This window comes from Carassius carassius, chromosome 16, assembly GCF_963082965.1.
Source record: "Carassius carassius chromosome 16, fCarCar2.1, whole genome shotgun sequence".
Lineage (NCBI taxonomy): Eukaryota > Metazoa > Chordata > Actinopteri > Cypriniformes > Cyprinidae > Carassius > Carassius carassius.
The window spans coordinates 16,240,278-16,268,193 of record NC_081770.1 but is presented as its reverse complement, the minus strand read 5'-3'; the positions used below and the strand labels follow the sequence as shown (position 1 = coordinate 16,268,193).

The 27,916-nt window shown below is 35.1% G+C and overlaps 1 protein-coding gene and 1 long non-coding RNA gene across 4 annotated transcripts in view; both read right to left on the bottom strand.

Annotated features, from left to right (window-relative positions):
• Positions 1 to 1,448, bottom strand: part of LOC132159708 (uncharacterized) — a 37,900-nt gene extending 36,452 nt beyond the window's left edge. For both annotated transcript variants that reach the window (XR_009437899.1, XR_009437898.1), the window contains exons 1-2: positions 1,342 to 1,448; positions 685 to 778 (exon numbers count right to left, since the gene is read on the bottom strand). This is a non-coding gene — a long non-coding RNA (uncharacterized LOC132159708). The remainder of the gene's footprint in view (positions 1 to 684; positions 779 to 1,341) is intronic.
• Positions 1,449 to 3,459: 2,011 nt separating this feature from the next.
• Positions 3,460 to 9,514, bottom strand: LOC132159705 (cobalamin trafficking protein CblD-like). 2 transcript variants are annotated; one of them, XM_059569288.1, is made up of 8 exons: positions 9,424 to 9,514; positions 8,311 to 8,349; positions 8,086 to 8,230; positions 6,927 to 7,144; positions 6,765 to 6,858; positions 6,566 to 6,687; positions 3,852 to 3,938; positions 3,460 to 3,752 (listed from the first exon to the last, which is right to left on the bottom strand). In XM_059569288.1, the coding sequence occupies exons 2-8, from the start codon at positions 8,317 to 8,319 to the stop codon at positions 3,549 to 3,551; spliced, it is 879 nt and encodes a 292-aa protein (XP_059425271.1). In that variant the 5' UTR covers positions 8,320 to 8,349; positions 9,424 to 9,514; the 3' UTR covers positions 3,460 to 3,548. The 2 variants fall into 2 exon arrangements, with proteins under 2 accessions (XP_059425271.1, XP_059425272.1); XM_059569289.1 differs by lacking the exon at positions 9,424 to 9,514 and adding an exon at positions 9,223 to 9,395.
• Positions 9,515 to 27,916: the final 18,402 nt, after the last annotated feature.

Genomic DNA, 27,916 nt, shown 5'->3' with positions numbered 1-27,916 from the left:
GAAACAAATCCGTACTTATTTCAGAAGGTGTTGATGATGGTGATAAGAATTTACTTTAGAAAATCAGTAATTAAAGAAGTTGTTGAGGACCAAAGAGGATAGAAGCAATGAAGATGAGGGCAGTGATGAAGAACAGGTTGTTGTAAGTCAGGCCTTTGGTTACAATATTGTATGCCAGTTTGAAAGATGTGATCCATTCACAACAAAGATGCCAATGTCTATTGATACACAATCTTTCTCCGTTCCTCTATTTATGTATGTATGTATATATATATATATATATATATATATATATATATATATATATATATACATATATATATATATATATATATATATATACATATATATATATATATATACATACATACATACATATACATACATACATACACAAACACATATTTTAGTTGTGATAATTTCAGTATGCAACAGCGTACAAAGCAAAGTGGTTGCATTTAAGTTTTTGGCCTTAGTCAAGCTCTAGATGTCAGTGCTGAATGAGTTTGGCCTGCACTGTTGTGATAATGTATCGATTCGCCAGTGTCTTTGATTCAGAATGCACCTTGCTTCATTTGTCACAGCTCGTTTATTCGTTCGATTTGCCACCATTAAACTACTTAATGGACCTTCCCGGGCCTTTTAACGTCAACAGATGGGAGAACAGACCCCAGAGCATCTTACCTGAGTTAACAGAGCATCAACGTCAATCTTTCATCTGGTGCTGCAAAAGTGACCAACCTGCTCAACGTGTCGAGCTGAAGAAATGAGCTTCTCTCTAAGAAAGTGGAATCCAATGTGATCGTTCATAAACAGTGAAAATAAACAGTGAGACCATACAATTTAGTAGCACAGTTTCACCACAATGTCAGAAAGACATACTCATCATTAAAAAAAAAAGTAGGCTAAATACATGAAAAAACTAATTCAAATACATGAAATCTATAAAAAAAAGTTATAATACATTTGTAAATTAATACACTATATATATATATATATATATATATATATATATATAGCATAGCTTTAGCATAGACTCTGCATAAAAACAAGTCATTTAACATTTAACATAACATAATAATAGTTTTTATACATTCACTATTTGAAGGAGACCTATTGATTATGATTTTATATTATCGTTATAATTGTAATAACTTCAGCACTGTTGACTATAGTATGGTTATTTTCAGAAGCAACTCAGGCAAGACCTAATTTGCCTCAGAGACTGCGATATGGTATGTTTTTCTTGTTGAGAAAGTCATATTTATAATATTTTTTTATTGGATAGTCTTTATATTGCATATAATTGTAATTCTTATTCGGAAACAGCGTTCTACTTACGTGTCCCGCCTAGTTTCATCGTGTAGGTCACAGACTTTGGTCAACGAAAGAAGTAGCGCCTCAATTTGTGGGCGTGGCTTCATCATCAACGGCTAAACAAAGGCGGCAATACCTTTGGGCTTGTGATCGTTTGTTATTAACGGTCTATTAATGTTTTCCTTATTGGTGTTTTATTACTTTATTTCATATGCAAAATGTTAGGCTTTAATATTAACCTTTAAAAATGAAAACAAGTAAAAAAAACATTTATTATTGTTACTTTACTTTTTTGAATGTTTATTTGCTCATATCCAGATGGACATTTTTAAGGTAGGTTTCTGGATATTATAAAATTAGGATAAAAGACATACAAACGGATGGTTTCTCAGTTTCTCTTTCTTTTTCAGATAGCCGTTTCATTTGCATGCTGACCTTCATCCGAAGATGAGTTTGCCCTTTCCAAACCAAGGCCGCACACTGCAGGAAGAGCAGCACGAGATGCCACAGAATCTGTGATTTTAGGAGCGCAGTGCCTGTGAAGTGAGATTAGAGCCTCAATCAGTGCTGTCTGTAACAACCGAAGCCACAGAAATGTTGGTTTGAAAGATTATGGAACTGATCTGTTGAGGTCTTGTTTGCATTCTATGCATATTATTATTATTTTTTGTATTCCACAGTAAATGGCAACTGTTTCTTTTGTAAAATATTATTATTCAATTATTCATAAATGAAAATATTATTGTTGCATACCTTACAGTGTATTTACATAGTATAAAATACCTTATTTTAAATTTCTAGGTTGTCCAAATTCCAAAGCTCAGCCTCTGCAGCCATCTAGTGGCCACTAAGTAACACCACTACTAAATAAAAACATAAAAAGAGGGAAACGCCTGTACTGAAGCACAAACTACGTGATGGGCGTGGCTTGGTCATTCTGTCTTCCTATTGGTCTAAACTCGGGAAGCGTTTTGTTCGCGTCAGTTTCTGCTCGGTTTGAAACAATAAACAACTCTAGTTTCTCGGTTCATAAAAGGATGAATTGACGGTGGTGCTTTAAGGTATGGTATAAATGACTACAGCTTGAGACATTTGCAAGTAAATTAAATTTAACCTGCGTTTGTAGTTACTGTTTGCCCTGCAGTATTTCTTACTGCTTATATTTTGTGTGTAATACAGTAATACCACGTTTTTGTACATTTTACCATTAGAATACCATATTTTTTTTGGCTTTAAAAAAAAAACTTGAATAACTTAATTTATATTTTATAAATGTATTGTTGTTCGTTGTTAAATCATTTTCTTTCATAATATATTATCCAATGTGAAATTTAAAAAATGTATATGAAAATGTCAAGCAATTGATCCTTATAAAGCGTGACCAACTTCTAGTGTAAGTTCACGTTTTATTAATTTGCTAATTTTAAAATTTAATTCCATGCATCAACTATCAAAATAATAATGTTCAATAATATGTAAGTTGTGTATCAAGTATTGTTCATTATTGTAAAGTGCATAGACTGATACAATTTATTGGTTCAGTTTATGCAAGAACAGTTTAGAAAAAAAGTAAAGCACATAGTTTTAACTTTTTATTTTAAAAGAACCTAAATTTGGGAATGTGCGATTGCTTTGTCAAGTTGCAGGAGTGGGTTTCAGGAAACATTTTATTTTACCCCAAAAAGCCTCCTTTATTCATTTGTAAACTGCAGACAATTGGTGTTTGTGTTGTATTTAACAGTATCATAGTAAAGCTGAAGGAACATGAGGAATTCTTCCCGCTTTTCCACTCGTTCATTCTGGAACTTCTGCAACCGCTGGTTGAGGACAAACCGTTCATCCAATAATATTCTATTGCACTAAAATCATGATTTGTTTACCAAAAAAATAAATAAAATCTTGTTAGTCAGACACTGTGGCACTGGTTGGGTTTCCTCTGTTTCAGACGACCCGAGTCTAGACGAAGTTTTACCCACAGTATGTTCTCTCAAAGGATGCTGATGTTTTGTAAAGCACCATGTGGATTCACATCTGTGTTCATTTCATTGTAAGTGGTTCATATTATTATTATTTTTTTAAATAATCAATTTTGCTGTTTGTTTTTTTAATCCGCTCACAACCGCAGTTACTCTCAAAAGCTCATTTTGTAACATCACAACCAGCAAGTTTTATTCAAAAATCTCTTCTAAAAGAATCAGTACGTAGATTTGGCTCAGGTTTGCAAACATCCATCAGTCCGTGTCCTCTGAGGCACTGGCGTGTCCCTGAAGTGTCTCCATGATCAGACTGTTGGAAGGTGCGTTAGTGATGAGTGTTAAGACGAACGTGGAAGTCTCCTTGAAGACGTGTCGTATGACCGTACACGCCGCCAGGTCCTCGATGTGAAAACCAGCGTGACGCTGTAGAATAGAGTCTGGTGTCTGAGCGCCAAAAAACTGCAACAGGAAACAATCAGGGTTTTATAAAGTTTGTAAATATCATGGACAGATATAGATGAATTTTTCATCTGTTTGGACTGAGATGAAGGTACTTACAGCTTTTCCTGACAGTGGATTAATGAAATCGGCCCAGTATCCCCCTCTCCACAGCGTGAAGCAGATTTCTTTAGCACCTCTGACAAACTGCAATCAGATGTTTAAATAACACTTATATACTTCGTTTTTTCATTCAGGATGCACTGAATTCACTGAAAGCGACAGTAAAGACATTTATAATGTTACAATAGATTTCTATTTCAAATCAAAAAAATCCTAAAAGATTTCAACAAAAAATATTAAGCAGCATGACTGATTGAAACATTAATCAAATGTTTCTTGATCAATAATTCAGTATATTAGGAGGATTTCTGAAGGATCATGGGACGATATGGCGATATATCGTTGTCCGTCTCCATGCGATACGAGAATCGATATCTGGCACCAAAAATCGATATTTAAAATACTACAATAAGGTTCTCTATATAGATTTCCTGCTCCAGAATTCCACTTTACGAATATCCGTATTTTCTGATCTCGGGTTGGATGTAAATTTGCGTATTTTCTGATCTCGGTTGGATGTAAATTTGCGTATTTTCTGATTTCGGTTGGATGTAAATTTGCGTATTTTCTGATTTCGGTTGGATGTAAATTTGCGTATTTTCTGATCTCGGTTGGATGTAAATTTGCGTATTTTCTGATCTCGGTTGGATGTAAATTTGCGTATTTTCTGATTTCGGTTGGATGTAAATTTGCGTATTTTCTGATTTCGGTTGGATGTAAATTTGCGTATTTTCTGATCTCGGTTGGATGTAAATTTGCGTATTTTCTGATCTCGGTGGGATGTAAATTTGCGTATTTTCTGATTTCGGTTGGATGTAAATTTGCGTATTTTCTGATTTCGGTTGGATGTAAATTTGCGTATTTTCTGATTTCGGTTGGATGTAAATTTGCGTATTTTCTGATTTCGGTTGGATGTAAATTTGCGTATTTTCTGATCTCGGTTGGATGTAAATTTGCGTATTTTCTGATTTCGGTTGGATGTAAATTTGCGTATTTTCTGATTTCGGTTGGATGTAAATTTGCGTATTTTCTGATCTCGGTTGGATGTAAATTTGCGTATTTTCTGATCTCGGTTGGATGTAAATTTGCGTATTTTCTGATCTCGTTTGGATGTAAATTTGCGTATTTTCTGACCTTGGAAGCATGTGTCGTCGATTCTGTGTCTGTTCTGTGCAGAGAAGCAGCGCGTTCAGTTGGCCGTACTGCAGCCGACTCGTCAATAAATGAGTATAAAACAGTGTTTCCAAGCACCTGTTGCTTAATGTATGGGCTTATAAATATCAGCATATTTCATCTGTTAATATACGCAGGCAGTGCACTGCACGAGACAAAAAAAGTAATCTTGCCAAAACCACTGCATATAGTCGTTCTTTATTGTAGATGTATGCATATTTAATCAGATGATGTCGCGATTATAAATCAGGATTTAAGGAGTAAAGTGAGAGTGACTCCTGGTTAACATAGTATTAATGGGTCAAGTTTAGTCACTATTTATACTTGTTTAATGTATGACTAAAGAAAATATGTAAATGAGAACAGTTTAATTGGGCATTCAGTTGTGTAATAGTATGTAACTGAAGTGCCGAACTTGTCTGAATGCAAACCCATAAATATGCGAATTAATATGTGACATCACCTGCTGCCACAAGTCTCACAAAATCCTGTGGGAAACACTGCATTCTGATATATAAGAAGGATATAAGAATATATTTAGAATTTTCTTCCCATTGATGATTTGAATTGTAATACATCAGTTACTTTCAATAAAGATCAGCATGAAAATACCTAAACCTAAGGGCCGAGATACAACTATTTGAAAATCTGGAATCTGAGGGTGCAAAAAAATCTAAATACTGAGAAAATCACCTTTAAAGTTGTCCAAATTAAGTTCATGGCAATGGATATTACTAATCAAAATTAAGCTTTAATATATTTACGGTAGGAAATTTACAAGATGTAAATATGCCATTTTATTTAATATAATAATGTAAATATAAAAATAAAATGCATCACCGTCCAATATAATTTATGATAATGTACATTATATTAATATTAATGTATTATTATGATATTAATGTATAATGTATTTATAGATATAATATATAGTTGAATTTAACTTATAAAATAAATGTTATCACAATTCAATTAATATATTCATTTTAATAATCCTTTATTAGTAATATAATGAAACTTTACATTCCTTTGGATTTTTTTATTTATTTAAATGCAATTATGTTTTTTAATGTATTCAAGCAATATAACATCATTTAAATGATCATATATTTTTTTCTATAAAGTAATTATGATGAACATAAAATTATAATATAATATAATTATTATATAATAATAAAATTATTATATAATAACTTACATAATTTATAAAAACAAAAATGTATCACAATGCAATTAATATAAATATACAGTTTAATAATTGATTACTATTATAATGCAACTTATATTTTATATACATTTACATTATTTTGTTTGTTAGTTTTTTTGTATTTATTGATGATCCTCATTGTAATGCAATTATGTTCAATTGAAATCTGCATTAAAAATATAAAAAGTATCAATGCAATAATATAGAATTTATAAAATGATGATTTTATCAAGCATTATAATATTATATAATTAATTATAGAATAGTGTATGTATAATTAATAATCTATAATGAGAGAGAATGTGTGGTTGAATGTTCCAGTCAGACTCACATGATCTAGTAGTTTCTGTTGATCTTGGTTCTGATCTTCTGTGTCCGTCTTCTGCTTCCTCTGTGTTACGGTGACGACAGTGATGGGACTCGCAGGCAGCACTGGGAAAAACAGCTCCAGCTCTGTCCAAGACCAACAACGAATCGATTCAAAAACTGTACGTGTGAAGAGGTTGGACATGTTGTATGAGATACAGTACCTTTCTTCAGCAGCTCTGGACAGGAACGCATGGAGCACTCCACATCTGACTGACTGAAATAGTGTTCAGCTTTACTGACTCTCTGCACCAAACCCTGAACAAACAAACAGAAGAATCAGCACCACAACTGAAGAACCGAAGGATTCCTGAGCAGAGTTTTACCTGAAACTCATTCACAAACTGAGAGAGGATGAACTCGTATCTCTCTGTGCTGGATGGGGTGGTTAAAACATCCGGGACCGTCCTGTGTACCGGCCCCTTCATCTGTAACCCGGAACCCTTCAGGTGACAGTCGAAACCCACATTGCCTGGCAACTGGAAGCGCTGATCCTGAGGCCCGAACGGACCCATGGTCTCATCTGGCCACACTGTCCTGGGACCTGTCAGACAGACCAGTACATTTACATTCATTTCAAAGCACCGCAGGATAACAGTTGGCCATTTTAATCTATCCATCTATCTATCTATATACACAAAATAAGACTTTCACACACATATCACATTATGTACTGTTACATTATAATATTAAATACATTTTTAACACTATACAGTATAACACTTTATAAATAAACATGAAGTACATGTATAAATAATATTAAAATACATCATATTTTATATTGTTGTATGCTATAATTAAAATATAAATAAATATAAAATAAAAATCAAAACATTTGAATGTTAATATCAATAAATTAGATATAAGTATTGTTACACTTTGATATTAGACATTTAATGTTCAACGACATATTAATAAACAATATTTTATATATATATATATATATATATAAATAAACAATATAATGTAAATATATTAATATATTTATATGAATCTTATTTTATAACAACTTTTATTATATATTTTAATTATATTATTTATGTATGTATATACACACACACAAATGAATAAAAAATACAATTAAAATATATAATATTTTATATTTTAAGCTACTTTAAATTTAAAGTTAAATATATTAATAAAACAAAACTATTCATAGATAAAATATGTTAACAATTTTTAATGTTATTACACATTATACAATGAAATTTATTAACTTTAAATGCATATCTATAACAAATACATATCATATATATTACACAATTTATATATATATATAAATCATGGTTACTATAGTTAAACCATAGTAACCACAAATTAACCACGGTTTTGCTTCACTAACCATAGTTTAACCATGGTATTTGTAGTAAAACTGTGGTTATACAAATAGTAATCAATACGCCAAAAAAAAACAGTTCCTACACATTTACTACAGACAACCACGATGTTGTTGTAACAGAAGTGTTCATAATGTGCATTCCACACCTTTTTTTTGAGATGGCACAGCTATATACGGCTCATCTGATCCAGATGAACCAGCGGCTGAAAAGCCTCTGACGGCCACGATCCTCTGAGCCAGTGTGTGACCCACAGACGACTGACTCACCTGTCTCACCCTCCTGCATAGCACCTGCGTTAATAACACACACAGCGTTACAGCACACACACACACACACGAAGAACTGGCGCTGCAGTCTGTGTAACACTCACACTCGCCATAATGTGTGCACAGCTTCACCTCACTGCAGTCTGCAACAAACAAATACAACACTCTTTACAAGAGACTAAGAACAAATAGAATAATAAACAATTATAACAATAACTTAAAGTCCAATATAAGGTATTATATACATAACTATAAATAAATAAATATATATGTAAAAAAAAAAAGTTTTTTTAATTAAGATAAGGATTCTCATAGTAGACTAATATTATTTGAGTGTTTCGATGTGTTAACCCCTTATCACTCACATTTTTGAACGTAGACTTGAAAGTGCATGATCCAAACCTAATTTTTATAATTCATGACTGAAAACATTTTGTAACATGATTTTGATGTACCGTTTTCATGATAATGCAATGTTTGATTTTAAAATGGGTTTCAAAGAATGAATTTTGAGATTTTAAGTTAAGTGATATATAATTTCTGATGATTTCTTAAGTGTAATAGAGAAAAAGGCAACAAAGAAGACTTTTTTGTTATTATGTATGGTTTTTGAGGTGCACTCTAGCATTTTATTCAATAAATGAATCTATTACTTTTCCTACATAATTTTTAACAAAAAAAAAGATTGGTAAAATGTCTATTTAGTAGTCTTAGACCTTTCCAACGATATACAGTTTATCATGATTAGATTACGATTTAATTTTAATATAGTGAAGTACACGTAGGTTACAGGTTAAATTATATTAAACTTATTCAAAACGTAAATGGGTTAAATTATATTAAACATTATAAAAAAAATCCATGACAGCACTTTTTACGTAACGTAAATAACCCTAACAACACGTTATGTGTCTAAATCTGTCATACGCACATGTTATACGTGTACACATGATCATGGAAGAGGTTGATTATGTTTGTCTTTTCATCATAAATCATATTTTAATCACGTCACACACACTCCACTGTTATGATCCTCTCACTTTCACTTCAAACGCGATTGAAGAACGACACAAAACGCGACTTTAGGGTCAAACTGTGCTCGACGTGCTCTTCTGGTATCATAGATCTACATGACACGGGTTTAATCGGGCTCTGTCGTTGTTTTAAAAGTGCTTTTAATGTAAAGTACAGCGTGTCCTCCACTTAACGTTACTCACCCAGTTTGTCTTCACAAGGTTCTGCTGATCTCACGTTCGCACGCCGAGCGTCATGACGTCATGACGGAGCACCGCAGAGCACGACAGCTGAGACTTAGGTCTCAAAAGTGGGCGTTTATCACCGTGTGGGGGTTTTCAAACTGCTGGGTGTTTCTAAATCATGCAATCTAAATGATCGCCAGAGAATGTCCCCCTTACTCAACCCCACCCCTAAACCTAACGTCACTATGACGTCAACCAATCAGGTATCATGGTGTAAAAACACCCTGATTTGGTAACTCCCATTACTTTCCTGCAGAGACGTTGGCGAGAAGCTGCGAAAAAATGTAATGTACATGTTGAGTCATTAAATGGTAAAAAATTGTTCAACAGCATATTAAAATATGAAAATGTTAAAATAAATAAAAAAATTGTTTAATGTTACAAATATTCAAATTTATATTAATCAACATTAAATGCACATATAACTAATAACAATAACACGGTAAAAAGTAGACATGTCATTATTTATATATGTATTTAACTGAAATATGTAATATTACTATATATAAAACATTTAATGTTGAACAAAATATATGAATATAAAAAAAAATATCAGTACAGTAAAACAATATTACGATATTACACACACACACACACACACACACACATATATATATATATATATATAATATATATATATATAGGTTTATTGTAATAATGGCGACTAGTAATAGTACTGTAGACCAATGATATGATATAAATGACAATAAAAAGTATTTTTATTTACTTTTATATTATGGAGAACTAAATAACTAAAAATTAAATGACCAAATGTTGAAATATATAAATAAATTGTTAAATACATAAATAAATGAATATTTATTCATTCGTTTATTTATCTATTTATTAGTTTATTTAATTAAAGGAATGCATAAATGAATTAATATTTATGAATTTAATTTTATTTAGATTCATTTATGTATTTCTTTGTTTAATTATGCATTTAACGATTTATTTATACATTTCAACATTTATCTAATGATTTACTTTTGAGCAGTTTGGCCCTCCATGTTAAATAGTCTTGCCTTTATTTTTAGTACACCGAGAAGAAATTATAATTATTGTCAATAATTTTATCGCAGCATCATTATATTTCATTATCCATTATTTCCTGTGACAGTCTTCAGCGATCGTGATGAAATCTCGCATGCGTTTACAGACCACGTCCACTAGGTGTCAGCAAAAGAGAAGCAAGCGCTTGCTATTCTGCAGCTGTGCCACTGATCTATAACAGAAAATATTATTATACAAATCAGTGAGCTCTGCTAAAAATTTCATTTTAATGACACTATAAGAAGCCACATACAAAAAAAGCAAGTAAAAACAAAGAGCAAAGGTGAAAGAGACAGCAGTGGCAGGGTTATAAAAGAGTGGGAAGCTGTCACATGAGGTGAATGTCGCTGCACAGGAAGGTTAGATGGGACGAATGTGTCAGCAGGCCAGAGAAAGCCTGTTTGAAGGGCAGTGCTCCTCCTCCCTGAAAACTGACGCGTCCTCACGACACAGTGAGAGAGCGAGGCTTGTGCCAGAGGCTTTAACTCTCTCAGATATTCACTCCCGCATCTGCATCACTAGCGGCCGCCCGCCATCTGGCACGTGGACATGGGACGATGAGCAGGTCAGCAGGCCTTGGAGAGCAGGGTTACCAGGTTTTCACAAAAAAACAATTGCTGCCCAAACCAAAGCCACTAGAAGGCAGGCCCTTAACTATTGGCCAAAAAAAGCATGACATTTTCACACCTTAAAAAAAAAATCTACCTCAGGTTGTTAATCACATTTACACACTGCCTCTAAAACTTTCGTCCATGATATGAAAAAAAAATCAGATAGGGGTTGATTTTCTGAGTTTTTCGCATTAGCAAGCATTTTCAGAGTTTTTTTGACAACTCAGAGCCAAGGGAAAAGAAAAGGACAAAATTGTGTGCTGGTTTCAATGACTGGCGTGAACCTTTATATACAGTATATATACTGCCAGTCTCTATTCAGGAACAATTGGTTCACGGTTGGTCTTCTTTTACATATGTGGCTCCAGTATTGCTAGTATTGAATGGATGTTGATGGATGTGGGGCTTCACTATTCTGAATAAACAGCTTTTCTAGAGGAAACGGCTTATCGTTTAATGAATCGACAGGCTATAGGCTAATCTTCAACATTCTCATTTATTTCAATGGGATCCGTAAACGGCGATTGAGTGTTGCACAACTGTGTCTGAAATTCAATATGAAATTTAATATATAATTCTATGAATTTTTAGTTTTGGTAGTTAACTATTCTTAAGTTGCCAGTATGTTGCTGGTGTTTTGAGTAGTTTTAAGTTAGGTATTTGCTATGTAGTTGCTAGGGTATTCTCAGGGGTTTCAGGTGCTATGTGGTTCCTAAAGGCAGATTCAAACCGTACAGACAAACGCCAACAAACAAAGTTGGTTGTTGGATTTAGAATTTTATTTAAAAAAAAAAAAAAAAAAAAAACTGTCATGTTCACACTGCCCCAACAAACACCAACAAACCTAAGAGTCACAGAGAGTCATGTAACACTGTCTCTTTAAAAAAATGTCTTTGCGTGTCATTCTTCGCCTGAAAAGACAGCAAATAAAATGAAAGAGGCCGTGGGTGAAGCGCTTTAAGTGAAATATGCACATCATCATGGCAAGGGTTCGTGGTCACGTCAGAGTTTGTTGTAGTTTGTTGGAAAATCATTTCACACTACTCCGACATTACACAACCCAACAAACGTCAATTAAACATGTTCAGTCGGGTGAAAACAAACTCCACCCAACGCCAGCACACTGATCCAACAAACTCCAACAGAGCAGTTTGTTCATGTTTATTGGTGTTTGTCTGTCCAGTGTGATTTGTCCTTAAGGTGTTTTAGGTGGTTATAGGTGTGTTATGTGGTTGCTAAGATGTTATGACTGGTTTCAGTCATGTTGCTATGTGTTTTTCTTTTAAAGTGATGTGTGGTTGCATACAATGTTCTGGGTGCTTGCAAGCAAGACAAGTTAATGGGATGAAGAGAATTCAGGGAACACTTCTGAACCTGACGATTCACTGAATCGTTCATTAAAACCAACTGAACTGAATTCACCAAATTGAATCTGGAATGCCCACTTCTATCATCCATGGGCTACTTTTTTCAACAAGAAGAAATGATTACAAAAGATGTAGCGAGGCCAGATGTTTCGGAGGAAAAACAATATGAGTGATATAAACAGGAGTGTGTGTGTGGAAGCATCCTAATTCAGAGCCGTCGCCTGCTGCGCTCCAGTCTTAGAAAATGCGACATGGGAGCGGTGCTAGTTCAAATCTGAATCGTGTTCAGAATCTTAATTACTTGGCATTTGTCAATGGAAGATATTAAACTGTATGTGATTATATCTGTCTTCTCATCACGCTAGAAACTGGAGTCTGAAGGACATTTTTAAGCTGTAGGACACACAGTATTAAAACAAAAAACGGATTTAGCTGCTTCTGTGTGCTGAAAAAAAAAAGGAGTAGGAGATAACAGACAGCTTCCTCTTCCTTGGCCCATTATGGCACGTAATCATAATCAAATCCATGCTTGATGGATAGCATTCAAGTGCCCACATTCTCCACCATAATTATCAAATTTTATGCAAAAATGTCACAGACCAGAAGTAAAATTGGCATTTAGCAAGTCCATTTATTTTTTAATGGTTAAAAACAATTTTATTAAATCAAAAATACTTTCTAATTAGAGATCATGAAACTTGCAATATTAAACAGCTAATTTATTAAAAAGTCTAGCAAAAGATACATTTTAAGTTTTATTTTTCTGCTAAATTAATCCTGGTAAATAATTCTTCTGGTAAATAATCTTTTAAAAATAATATTTTAATAATCCTTTTAGTAGTAACAGTAGTAGCGGTAGTATCATTACATTAGGTAATATTTCTGTCACAGTCTCTTCAAGTTAAACCAAACTTTTATTTTGACATTTATGTTTCTGTTTGCATATGATATGACTAGTTTTATTCAAAAGAAATGGTAAAATGCTCAGGAAGTGACTCTCAGAGCAGTTCTACAGATTATGTTCATGTGTTCATATTTTGAGTCAATAGAGGCTGAAAACACAGTGAGCGTCACATTTGCTTCAGTATGTGCGTAGTAAAAGAAATCATGCATCTGCGCCATTCATTCACACAGAGACACACACAACATGCAGAATTCATATTTAAATGGTATTTTAGCAGCTTAATATTAACAGACACTAGTTTATATCACATTTTGATTTAAGTGTATTGACCTACTTTAGATTTATCTGTTCAAAATGTGACAAATTCCACAACATTCCTCATTATACTGTAAATACTGTGATTGGATTCTGTCCGCATTGCTAAAACCATAGGGCCCTATCTATGCACATTACAGTAATAAAATGGGCGTTTAGCACATCCATTTTCCGAATGGAGCATGTATTGAGGTCACTCTAATAGTTTAGACTTCAAACTCCTCGTATTTCTGGTCCGTAGCAGAAACGTGCGAGTCAGAACTGAGCCGTTTATTGCTGAGCTGTCAAGCTCCGAGAGCCCCAGTGCCAAGAATCAGCACTTTTCCAGGGCCGTTTCATTTCTCGTCCTCCCTCTCGTCTTCTCTCAGGAGAGATGGTAGGGGGCTGCTGGAGCCTCATTAACTTGCCTGGTATGGTTTCGCAGCTCTCAGATGAGCGCGATGGTCGCTTGCTGAGAGAACTGACTGCATCTGTCACCTAAAACTCATAAGCGCCGCGGAGCTGCTAGAGAACTTTGGGACAAGCCTGATGTTGGTTTCACAAAGCTTAAAAAACAACAACTTTCCAATTCCTGTTCGCCCCATGCAAATAAAAGTGTAACCGCAGCTGGTCTTTGAACCAAAGCTGACTGACAGGAAACGAGTCTTCACTGTAATCTTTCCCCTCAGCAACAGGGTTTCCACACCCTGACTTGTTTAACCCTACACAAGAAACTCTTGTGCTCTCAGAGAGATTTAGTAGGTGTTTGTGCGATGTTCACTGAGCTGGCTGGTGGTTTGCAGCCGACGAAAGTTTACATTTTTGCAGTCTGGTCACCCTAGGACTGCCTTAGCCGGGCCACTAGACTGCCATGAGTCCTTGGAGTTCAAGTTTGACATTCTTCTTTCAAAGATCAATAAATTATCTGATGACAACATTTCTGGTTTTAACTCTTCCAAGTTATTCTGCCTTAAGCATGGTATAGAATTGCGAGGAATTTAATTATTCCAGTTCTAATAATGAGAGAGAAAAAAAAGTATATTATCATAAATAATGATTAATATATATATTTATATATATATATATATTTTTTAATGGTCTTTTAGAGTCAGGTTTTGAGTTACTAAAAAGAACTGGTTAACACTGGTTCTTTCATAATCAGATTTGACTGATCGCGTTTCATGCTCTGATTCATTAAAAAGAAGTGGTTCATGAGAGTGATTCGTTCGGGATTCATAGACAATTAACTAAAGAGACAACTCATGAGAGTCATTTTGTTCAGGATCCAGACTACACTGGTTGAGCTAAATGGGCTCAAAAGATGAATTGGTAACACTTTCTATGAAACCCGTATTTATAATACATTATAAGGGTATTCTATTCTTAAGGCGTTATAATGAATGCATAATGCATTACTAAATAAAACAACTTGTATCATCTCATGAATATTCAAAAGGACCGTTTTAATACATTATAATATTTACTTATTTGTGGTTATAGCTTTTAAGAGTATGATGTTTTATAACACAATGAGCACGTTGTATCCACTTTTACAGTGGATTATATTTCTCATAGTTATGTGTTATAAGTCTCATATTTTGCCGTTTTTCTGATGCTACTTTACTTAAAGCGGTCAAAGACACTTATAAGTAGTAATAATAATAATATTAATATCAAAAAAAAAAATTCTCTCAAATAGCCATAAGATCATATATCAGATCGTGTAATATGCCACATTTGCTTTGAACTATTTTTATTGTAATATCAGTTTGATTATTTTGATGGTACCCTTTAGACAGCTGTTGATAAGTTACTCTGCAACTACATATCAACTAGCAGTCATTAGAGTAAGCTACTGAAAATATATGCAAACACTTTATTTTTGGTCAACCAACAGATAAACTGACGATAAGTGTCTTTGCAATTACGTCAGCTTATTCTACTATACTAGATTCTACCATTCTTGAGCACACAGATACTCTAATGAGAGTTAGTTGGCATGTAGTTTCAAAGTTCCTTATGGTTGACTGATTAAGGGATCATCAAAATAAAATTTAACCATATAAAACATTGCATTAATTTTTTCAGTTGGAGTATTAAACTCACATTAATTAATGAACATTAGCTCCACAGGAAACACTCAAATAACACTCTACATCTAACCACTCACAAGCTGTAGTAAGATACTGTGCAGATCTTAAATAAACAATGTCAAGATATGATCCAGTCCATTATACTGTAAATGAAGTAGATTTAATATGGTGTTCACTGTGTGTTATAAATAATCATACTCTTAAACTTATAACCACATATACGTAAGTATTATGATGCATTATAATTGTTGTTATAATTATTAATGAATTGATATAACATATAAGTTTTTTATAATGCATTATGCATTCATTATAAAGCGTTCAAAATACAATTATAATGTATTTTAAATATGGGCTTCAGTGAAAGTGTTACCAATGAGTTTGTTCACAATTCACAAAGAGTCATGCGTTCAGAATTGAGCTACACTAGTTGTGCTGCATCTTTCTGATTCACTGTAAAGAACGTTTCATAAGAGTGATTTGTTCAGGAATTGAACTGCGCTGGTTGCACTGTAAGAGTGATTCACTAAAAATTGCAGACTCATAAGAGTCATTTCATTTATTAGTACTGGTCGCACTGTATAATTTTGATCTACAACACGGCCTCAAAAGATGTATTCCTTCTGAACTGGACTATACTGATCACACTAATTCTTATTTTTTCATTCAATAAGAAGAACCAGAGTTGTTCATTCAGGAATCAAACTGCACTACGCTCTTTATTTCATGCTGTAGATTTAGAAGCTGTGTCGCGTCGCTGCTCAATGCAGAAACTCGTTCACAGTATTTTAGTACGAGTAAACACCATTGAAAACATTATAAAAGACTGTTTTTTTTGCCCAGTATAAACAGCCTAGGCAAAAAAAAAACACATAACACAATTCTGTGCTATTCAGGACTTTATACTTTCTGTGGAAAAAAAACAGCTGTCAGTTGAATTTGTGCAGAGTGCCGTGTATCTGCTCCAGGGGCTGTCAGTTCAGTCTGTACCCAGAAGACCCCTCTCTGTCCCGGGGAACACAGCCCTCTGATCTGTGTGGGTTTGTTCTTTCCCCTGCTTTGATTCCGGAAGAAAAGAAGCGAGTATTTAATTTGAATACTCTTAACAGTGAGGAACAGAAGAGATATATAGTGTGAGAGGAGGTGGGGAAGAGCGAGAGAACTTTGAAAGGAAATAGTTTGCATATAGTTATGACTGATTCACTGACCGCATTCTAAACGTGGCTACAAAGTGTTGAAATATTGTTGTTAACTCTGTCCAAATACTAAATACTCATTCAGAAAGAGAAAATGAAAGGGATAGAAACCCCAAAATGGAAATTCATGCAACTCATGCAGTCAAGTCACCTTTATTTATATAGCGCTTTAAACAAAATACATTGCGTCAAAGCAACTGAACAACATTCATTAGGAAAACAGTGTCAATAATGCAAAATGATAGTTAAAGGCAGTTCATCATTGAATTCAGTGATGTCATTTCTGTTCAGTTAAATAGTGTCTGTGCATTTATTTGCAATCAAGTCAACGATATCGCTGTAGATGAGGTGACCCCAACTAAGCAAGCCAGAGGCGACAGCGGCAAGGAACCGAAACCCCATCGGTGACAGAATGGAGAAAAAAAAAACTTGGGAGAAACCAGGCTCAGTTGGGGGCCAGTTCTCCTCTGACCAGACGAAACCAGTATTTCAATTCCAGGCTGCAGCAAAGTCAGATTGTGCAGAAGAATCATCTGTTTCCTGTGGTCTTGTCCCGGTGCTCCTCTGAGACAAGGTCTTTGCAGGGGATCTGTATCTGGGGCTCCAGATGTCCTGGTCTCTGCTGTTTTTCAGGGATGTAGAGGTCCTTTCTAGGTGCTGATCCACCATCTGGTCTGGATACGTACTGGATCCGGGTGACCGCAGTGACCCTCTGATCTGGATACAGACTGGATCTGGTGGCTACGGTGACCTCGGAATAAGAGAGAAACAGACTAATATTAGTGTAGATGCCATTCTTCTAATGATGTAGCAAGTACATAGGGTGTCATGGGAAGTGTTTCCGGTTCCGGTTTACCTAATTAATGCAGCCTAAAAATCCTTTAACGGATTTGGATATTAAAAGCATATTAGTATGTTATGTGTAAACCAGGTTAAAGAGATGGGTCTTTAATCTAGATTTAAACTGCAAGAGTGTGTCTGCCTCCCGAACAATGTTAGGTAGGTTATTCCAGAGTTTAGGCGCCAAATAGGAAAAGGATCTGCCGCCCGCAGTTGATTTTGATATTCTAGGTATTATCAAATTGCCTGAGTTTTGAGAACGTAGCAGACGTAGAGGATTATAATGTAAAAGGAGCTCATTCAAATACTGAGGTTCTAAACCATTCAGGGCTTTATAAAATAATATTTTAAAATCTATACGATGTTTGATAGGGAGCCAGTGCATTGTTGACAGGACCGGGCTAATATGGTCATACTTCCTGGTTCTAGTAAGAACTCCTGCTGCTGTATTTTGGACTAGCTTTAGTTTGTTTACTAAGCGTGCAGAACAACCACCCAATAAAGCATTACAATAATCTAACCTTGAGGTCATAAATGCATGGATTAACATTTCTGCATTTGTCATTGAGAGCATAGGCCGTAATTTAGATATATTTTTTAGATGGAAAAATGCAGTTTTACAAATGCCAGAAACGTGGATTTCTAAGGAAAGATTGAGATCAAATAGCACACCTAGGTTCCTAACTGATGACGAAGAATTGACAGAGCAACCATCAAGTCTTAGACAGTGTTCTAGGTTATTACAAGCAGAGTTTTTAGGTCCTATAATTAACACCTCTGTTTTTTCAGAATTTAGCAGTAAGAAATTACTTGTCATCCAGTTTTTTATATCGACTATGCATTCCATTAGTTTTTCAAATTGGTGTGTTTCACCGGGCCGCGAAGAAATATAGAGCTGAGTATCATCAGCATAACAGTGAAAGCTAACACCATGTTTCCTGATGATATCTCCCAAGGGTAACATATAAAGCGTGAAGAGTAGCGGCCCTAGTACTGAGCCTTGAGGTACTCCATACTGCACTTGTGATCGATATGATACATCTTCATTCACTGCTACGAACTGATGGCGGTTATATAAGTACGATTTAAACCATGCTAATGCACTTCCATTAATGCCAACAAAGTGTTCAAGTCTATGCAAAAGAATGTTGTGGTCAATTGTGTCAAACGCAGCACTAAGGTCCAATAGAACTAATAGAGAGATACAACCACGATCAGATGAAAAGAGCAGGTCATTTGTAACTCTAAGGAGAGCAGTTTCAGTACTATGATACGGTCTAAATCCTGATTGGAAATCCTCACAGATACCATTTTTCTCTAAGAAGGAATATAATTGTGTGGATACCACCTTTTCTAGTATCTTGGACAGAAAAGGGAGATTCGAGATTTGTCTATAATTAACTAGTTCTTTGGGGTCAAGTTGTGTTTTTTTGATGACAGGCTTAATAACAGCCAGTTTGAAGGTTTTGGGGACATATCCTAATGACAATGAGGAATTAATAATAGTCAGAAGAGGATCTATGACTCCTGGAAGCACCTCTTTTTGGAGCTTAGATGGTATGGGGTCTAACATACATGTTAGATGATTTAACATGTTTATACAATTCTTCCTCTCCTATAGTAGAGAATGAGTGGAACTGTTCCTCAGGGGGTCTATAGTCTGATGCGATACTGTAGCTGACGGCTGAATGGTTGCAATTTTCTCTCTAATAGTATTGATTTTATAAGTAGTTCATAAAGTCATTACTGCTGTGGTGTTGGGAAATGTCAACACTTGTTGAGGCTTTATTTTTCGTTAATTTAGCCACTGTATTGAATAAATACCTGGGGTAATATTTGTTTTTTTCTAAAAGAGAAGAAAAGTAATAGGATCTAGCAGTTTTTAATGCTTTTCTGTAGGATAGGTTACTCTCCCGCCAAGCAATACAAAATACCTCTAGTTTTGTTTTCCTCCAGCTGCGCTCCATTTTTCGGGCTGCTCTCTTTAGGGTGCGAGTATGCTCATTATACCATGGTGTCAAACTGTTTTCCTTAACCTTCCTTAAGCGTAAAGGAGCAACTGTATTTAAAGTGCTAGATAAGAGAGAGTCCATAGTTTCTGTTACATCATCAAGTTGTTCTGAGGTTTTGGATATGCTAAGGAATTTGGATACATCAGGAAGATAACTTAAAAAGCAGTCTTTTGTGTTAGAAGTGATGGTTCTTCCATACTTGTAACAAGAAGTAGAATTTACAATTTTGGCTATATGAAGTTTGCACAAAACTAAATAATGATCTGAGATATCATCACTTGGCTGAATAATTTCAACACTATCAACATCAATTCCATGTGACAGTATTAAATCTAGAGTATGATTTTGACAATGAGTAGGTCCTGAAACGTGTTGTCTAACCCCAATAGAGTTCAGAATGTCTATAAATGCTGATCCCAATGCATCTTTTTCATTATCAACATGGATATTAAAATCACCAACTATTAAAACTTTAACTGCAGCCAGAACTAACTCAGATGTAAAATCACCAAACTCTTTAATAAAGTCTGTGGTGCCCTGGTGGCCTGTATACAGTAGCCAGTACAAACATAACAGGGGATTTATCATTAACATTTGTGTCTCTGGATAATGTTATATGAAGCACCATTACTTCAAACGAGTTATACTTGAAGCCTGCCCTCTGAGAAATCCTGAAAACGTTGTTATAAATTGAAGCAACGACTCCCCCTTTGCATTTTAGACACGGCTCATGTTTATAACAGTAATCTTGGGGGGTGGACTCATTTAAAATAATGTAATCATCAGGTTTAAGCCAGGTTTCTGTCAAACAGAGCACATCTATATTATGATCAGTGATCATGTTATTTTCAAAAAGTGTTTTCGTAGAAAGGGATCTGATATTCAATGAGCCAAGCTTTATCATTTGTTTATCCATATTGCATCTGTTTTTTATTTGTTGAACCTCAATTAAATTGTTAATCTTAACTTGGTTTGGACGTTTTTTGTATTTTCTAGTTCGGGGAAAAGACACAGTCTCTATAGTGTGATATCTAGGTGAAAGAGTCTCTATGTGCTGAGAATTAACTGACCTCTGTGACGGGAGGCAGCTAGCAGACGGTCGGTTTAGCCAGTCTGTCTGCTTCCTGACCTGGGCCCCAGTTAGTCAAGTATAAACACTAAGACTATTTGCCATATTTCTAGAGAGAAGAGTGGCGCCACCCCAGGAGGGATGAAGACCATCTCTTTTAGACAGGTCAGGTCTGCCCCAAAAGCTCGTCCAATTGTCTATGAAACCTATGTTATTCTGTGGGCACCACTTAAACTTCCAGCCATTGAGTGATGACATTCTGCTATGCATCTCATCACCACGGTAAGCAGGGAGGGGACCAGAGCATATTACAGTGTCTGACATCGTGCTTGCAAGTTCACACAACTCTTTAATGTTATTTTTAGTGATCTCCGACTGGCGAAGTCGAACATCATTAGCGCCGGCATGAATAACAATCTTACTGTATTTACGTTTAGCATTAGCCAGCACTTTTAAATTTGCCAAGATGTCAGGCGCTCTGGCTCCCGGTAAACATTTGACTATGGTGGCTGGTGTCTCTATATTCACGTTCCGTACAATAGAATCACCAATAACTAGAGCACTTTCATCAGGTTTCTCAATGGGTGCATCACTGAGTGGGGAGAACCTGTTTAATGTTATGCTGCCTCACTGTCACCCAGTTGCCCTGCTGCAGGGGCTCTGTTTCCGGAACCGAACAATGTACAGGAATCCCTGAGCTAGACGCATCCAAAGGCGTATCTAGAGCCCTAACATTCTTACTGTCCTCAATTAAAGTTTGGATGCATGTCTCTAATTCTGAAATCTTCTCTGTCAGCCTAACTATTTCCCTGCATTTATCACATGTGAATCCCTCATCTGCGACAGAGATTGATAAACTGTACATGTGGCAAGAGGTGCAAGTGACAATAACAGGAGAAGCCATTACTCACCGTGCTTGATGAAATATTCTTACTGCCGTTGTTTGATGAACTTGTGAAAAACTGGAGCGAGAGAGAGGAGAGGAGAAAAGAAAACAGTGATAGGTTCGAATGAAAACGCTAATGACAAGCTAACGAGTGCTAACGCTTTGCAGGTGTCACTCACGGATATAAAATAAAAGTAAACGATCAAAATTAATCTGATAAGATTGATCAATAATATCAGAAATATGGTGTGAATTAAGTTATATTTTATCACTTTAAAAAAGCAGAGAGTGATAGTAAGATAAAGATTCTAGAGAAAAAAATAAAAAATAAAAACAGCTACACGGAGCTACGATTAGCTACAGAAGGCCAACAGGAAGTAGAGAAAACACTGTCCAACCTCGACCATATAATGCATTATTATTCTGCTGTCACCTGCTTTCTGCTCTAATCACAGGTTTTCCTATGTGCTGGCAGGTTTGTGTGTGTACATCTGTGTGTGGCAGAACTGCCGTGAGCCAGATCTCTACCTCTTGCTTCACACACAGACAAACACACACGCACGCACGCACACACACACACACACACACACACACACACACACACACACACACACACACACACACACACACACACACACACTCACACACATAGAGATGTGTTGAGGGAAAGAGAGCAGAACGGTGACATTTTGTAAGGCTGAAATCATTGTCACACTAAAGCATTCTGTCACTTTATGTCACACCAGCACAGAAAGAGAGCTAGACTGCGGAGAATAAATTGTTTTTCACAGATGGACGTTTACAGGTTTAGCCAGAACAAGAGCAACAGAAATAAACTATCATGGACTCACATGTAGGATTGCCTGCACGTTTCTGACTTTAACTAACCCACAGTCAGTACACTTGTTTGTACTTCGCTCCAAATTTGTTTGCGCTAGTAAATCTGCAAGTAAAACTTTAAATATTTTTTTTCATCTGTTTTAAAAATAACAGTATTTTTACATTGTTCATTATCTCTCTGCAATTTACTTTGTTCATTTTGCCAGCTCAATTTGCCAATAGAATTAGCAAACAAAGCACTACTGTACATATCCAATATAAAAACATTCACTTATTTTTTTTTTCGACTTCTTCCAACTTTTTGCTAATAAAATACTTAGCATCTGCCTTACCAGCATTAGTTTGTACTTCGCTTCACTTTTCAAGAGATATTGCAAGCAAAAAAATAAATAAATGTGTTGGCGGGTAACACTTTACTTAAAGTCTTTATGTATAATGCATTATAAAGATATTCATAATGTACATGGTAATGTATTATATCTTTTCATAAATAATTTACAACCAAAGTTTAATGCATTACACTTTCTAAATTAATAGATTATGTTTTGTAATTTTGGTAAAAAAAATTCACGAGATCATACAATGCATTATAAGGTGTATTTCAAGTCATAATTAATGCATTAAAACTACTTTTATAAACCATAACAGTTTTAAGTGTTACCGTATCCGCTATAACAATATTAGAAATCCATGCAATTTTTAAATACATAACACATAGTTCACATAGTGAAGTTGCTGTGATAATAATAGGCAAGTACTGCATATTTTGAATATTACTGAAATAGTACATAAAGCAGAATTCAGCGAGCAATCATATTCAGTTTGTGTGAGGGGTCTGATGCAGACTTTGTGTTTGGTAGGAGAGGCAAGCCTTGTTTACCTGAGGGAAATTCAGATGGTGAAACTCTAACCCAGACACACTATGCAGCTGATGGCAGTGCTACTGTCAAAACACTCACCCATCCACACACACACAACCGCTTTAACCTCGCCTCTCAACATGCATCACGCACACACACGTTTCTGGGGTCCTAACCTGCCTCCATCAGCACGCATTATGCACGGCATGTGTGTTTCGAACCCTGACAGATACAGGGGAGTGAGGCCGCCACACGACACCTCTGTACACACATACCATAATAAATGCAGATTAGATTGACTGTCTCTTCCTCCAAGTGTGTCTACAAACAATGTAACACATTGCGGACGTACAACAAGCGCCCCTCTGTGGCTATTGTCAACAGATATTTATTTTCCTTCAGCTAAACATGCGATTGTTTGGACAAGTCGAACAATATCCAAACAAATGTTGAAACAAAATGGCTATTTTGTTTGTTTGCAAATTATTGTGACAAGATGAAAAAAAATGTTTAACTGGATATTTAGTGTTGTAAAATAGTGCAACATACAAACATTATTACATGTTGGTAAATTGTAATGACAGTTCAAAGTGCAAACAAACATTGTCAAAGGAGATACTAAGCATTTTGTTGGTAAATCGTGGTGCTGATTACAAACAGTAGTTTGTTAAAGAAGATTTTTTAAAGTTTTTGATGTTTTGCAAAAAGGTATAAACAAATATTGCTAGAGAAGATATAAAGCATTGTGTTGTTAAACTATGGTGACGATTTAAACAAAGTACAAACAAACATTAGAGTGAATGTTCAGTGTTTTGTCTTGCAACAGTGCTAGCAAAAATACATCCTGCTGAATGAATTTGAGTAAAATGGAAGTACTGTAGGCAGTAACATTCACTGAACTGGACTGCTCACCGTAACTCCTGAAGTCCATCGATTTCCAGAGGCAGTCAAGCAAGAGCAACACCAGGCGAACACACACACACACACACACACACATACAAGGCTGTTTTGATGCTGTCTTTCTCTCACGCTCCATCGACCAGCATCTGTAATATATCTCTGAAGCAGAAGAAACATCAAAGGTTATACAGTGGGTTTATGATTTCATATGGTGCTTTGTTTCTGTTTTCCTGACCCAAGTATTGTGAAACACTAGCGTTGGGAGTATCAGCTGTACTGTGTGGACAATCAAAAACGGCCATATGTCCATATCATTAACTGAAACAGGGATATTTTTCTCTTGTTTATTTATTATAATGTGATTTAATGGTTTATTATATTTACATAGATTTTATTTTACACATCCATCTGTCAAAAAGTTGAGAAAAAAAAAATAAAAATGGCAAAAGATGCTTCTGTCAATCAAAAACTCCAAATACACTAGAAGTATTAATAATGACATGACATATGGTGATGGTTGCAACAGTACTTCAAAACTTGTTGACATAACTGGGTGAATCTGACTGCAGAAAGTATTAAAATCCACAACATGGATCATATGAAAAAAACTCATTGCAACACACATTTATACACGCAGAGACAGTCAGACACACACAGTGTGGTACAGTAGGTGTCCTGGGGCTGATGTCCAGGTACAAGCATTGACCTTTATTGTCCAGATGAGGGGAAATATTAGATTATCACTGACCTGATTCAGCTACCGAATCATATCACCTGAAATTAACATCACACGGATTACCACAAACAAACAAATACATGTAACACAGGCATGTGCAATCACACATTACACTAAACTTTTCACAAACAACAACAGAAATTTAGCACATTTAAAAAATAAAATTTTGTTATAATTTAACAAGCTACAGATAAAAAATAAAAATAAATATATATATATATATATATATATATATATTTGTTATTTAATTGATAAGCATTATTTTTATAATACTATCAATACAGTACTATAAATATATAAATATAGTTTATTAGCCTAAATAAATAAGCCTATTTTCAAGCAATGTTTCCGAAATAAAGTAATTCACCTTTAAACCCATTATAAAATATATTTAAAGATGCAGTGTGTCATTTCTGCTACATCTGTGGCACCCGTGTTATTTTATTATCACTGATACACTTTTGCAAATATTTTATTTTGCCATTTTAAAATTTAGATTTTATTGTCATATTTTCTGTTTTCATCTTGATTTCAATTGTAATAAATAGTATACTATGTATATTCAAAATTTTCTAATATACATATTATTTAAGTTATAAAAAATGTGTGTTTTTGTCATTTTATTAGTATTTTTGCGACATGTACACTTCTGTATATCTTAATTATAGTTTTTTTAACTAGTTGCACATAACGTAATATATATGCATTTCAGTTGAGTTAACAGTTTCGGTTAACCTTAATACCAGAGTTAAAAAAATAAATAACAAAAGATGATGATAGCTGAAACTAAGATATGAGAACATCTTTTAACATTGAAAAACTGCTTTCAATTTAAAAGCAGCACAATAGGAGTCTGTTTGCGGTCACGCCACATCTGGATGAAGAGTTCAACATCACATCCGATGTTGACTGAATCCTTCAACACGACAAAGCCAAGCAGTTAATGAATCTGTCTAAGAACTGCCATCATGTCAGAACTCGACTACAGAGAGAGAGAGAGAGAGAGAGACGAGCCAGAGGGACAGAAGAGAGAGTAGATTCGTCAGCGTGATTTGATTTGATATGGCTGGGCCACGAGCTCGTCTAATTGCAGGGAAGTTGATCTGACAAATGGATCTGGTCAGTGTTATCATGCTGTACATGTGCCTAGAGCGGGAGAGAGTCACTCTGTACAGCTCCATTGATACTAATGACGCAAACACAGACATTTCAGATTAGTGGCGCTCCCTTCATCACGCCCTACCTAAACAAAATTACATTTTCTGACCGATCAGATCTCAGAAACTAAGTAAATACTGTGAAATGTCAATCCAGAGTTGTTTTAGTATAATTAATTGATATTCTCTTACAGTTTTTGCTGAAAATGTATTCACCCTCAGGTCATGTAAGATATAGATGAGTTTGTTTCTTGATCAGAATACACATTGCATCACTTTCTCAGCAATGGATCCTCTGTAGTGAATGGGTGCCGTCAGAACGAGAGCCCAAACAGATGATAAAAATGATAATCCATAAGTGATTCACATAACTCCGGCCCATCAGTTGTAAAGAGCTGTGTGTTTGTAAGAAACAAATCTATTATTAAGGCATTTTAACTTTAAACCATCACTTGTGGCCAATATATCAGATCATAACACACAATGTCGATCGGTATACTGTTGTTCTCTCGCATCAAAATCCACCAACATTGTTTATAACCATTTTGTTTTCGCACCTAAAACAATGCTTGATCTTTGCATAGTTCTCCCCTGATTCAGACAACATTACATTTTCACTGAAGAAAGAAATATTATGGATAGAGGACTCATATTTTAGCCCAAAGCAACAATTTAAAGTTAAAAACATCTTTATGATGGATTTGTTTCTTACAAACATGTAGCTTTTCACTTCACAAGATGTTAATCAATGGTGGTGTGGATAACGGTGATGTTTTTATCAGCTGTTTGGACTCTCTTTCTGACAGCACCCATTCACTTCAATGGATCCACTGGTGAGCAAGTGATTTAATGCTAAATTTCTCAAAATCAGTTCCGATTATGAAATAAACTCATCTATATCTGGGAAGATCTGGGTGTTAGTACATTTTTTGTAAGTCAGTATAGGGATGTTTTTGGGTGAACTATTCCTTCGAAACGAAATGAAAAGAAGAAATGTTGCCTTGGAAAAATCTAGCTGAAATAAAATAAGTTGTAATTGTATTTCAAGTAACATTTTATAGTTCTAGTTTTAGTTATCAACAATAACCCTGCTCATTTAGTAGGCTCACAGCAGTGCACATACTAACACCCATAGGACGCAGATTAAAGGGCATAAATGAGCAGACAGTGCAGCTATACTCATTTAAAAAGCCTGATTCAAACCTCAGGGGTGTTATACGCTAGAGATGCATTTAGTGTATGGATGCTAAACCATTGTAGAAACCAAAAAACGCAGTTAAGCTGTGAGAATTTACTATTTTCTTTAAGTAACACTCAATACTGTTTCTATGTCTTTAAGCAAACCCTATAAGAATAGCAAAACCTGTCAACATTCACAGACAAACATCTCGCCAACCAGAGGTTATAGGTGCACACACACAGTCTATGTCCTGTAAATCTGCAAAGAGGTGAACTGCAAGGTGAAATATCTATTCTAGGAGCATCTGTGGAGCGCCATGTCTCAACGGAGGTTAACTTAGAGGTCGCAGTGGCTTTCAGTTCTCTATTAGGAGAGAAAAGCGCTTTGGAAAGAAACAATGCTGCTCTGGAGCCCTGTTTAATAAAACACAGTCTGCACGTCTTTCAAGAGCTC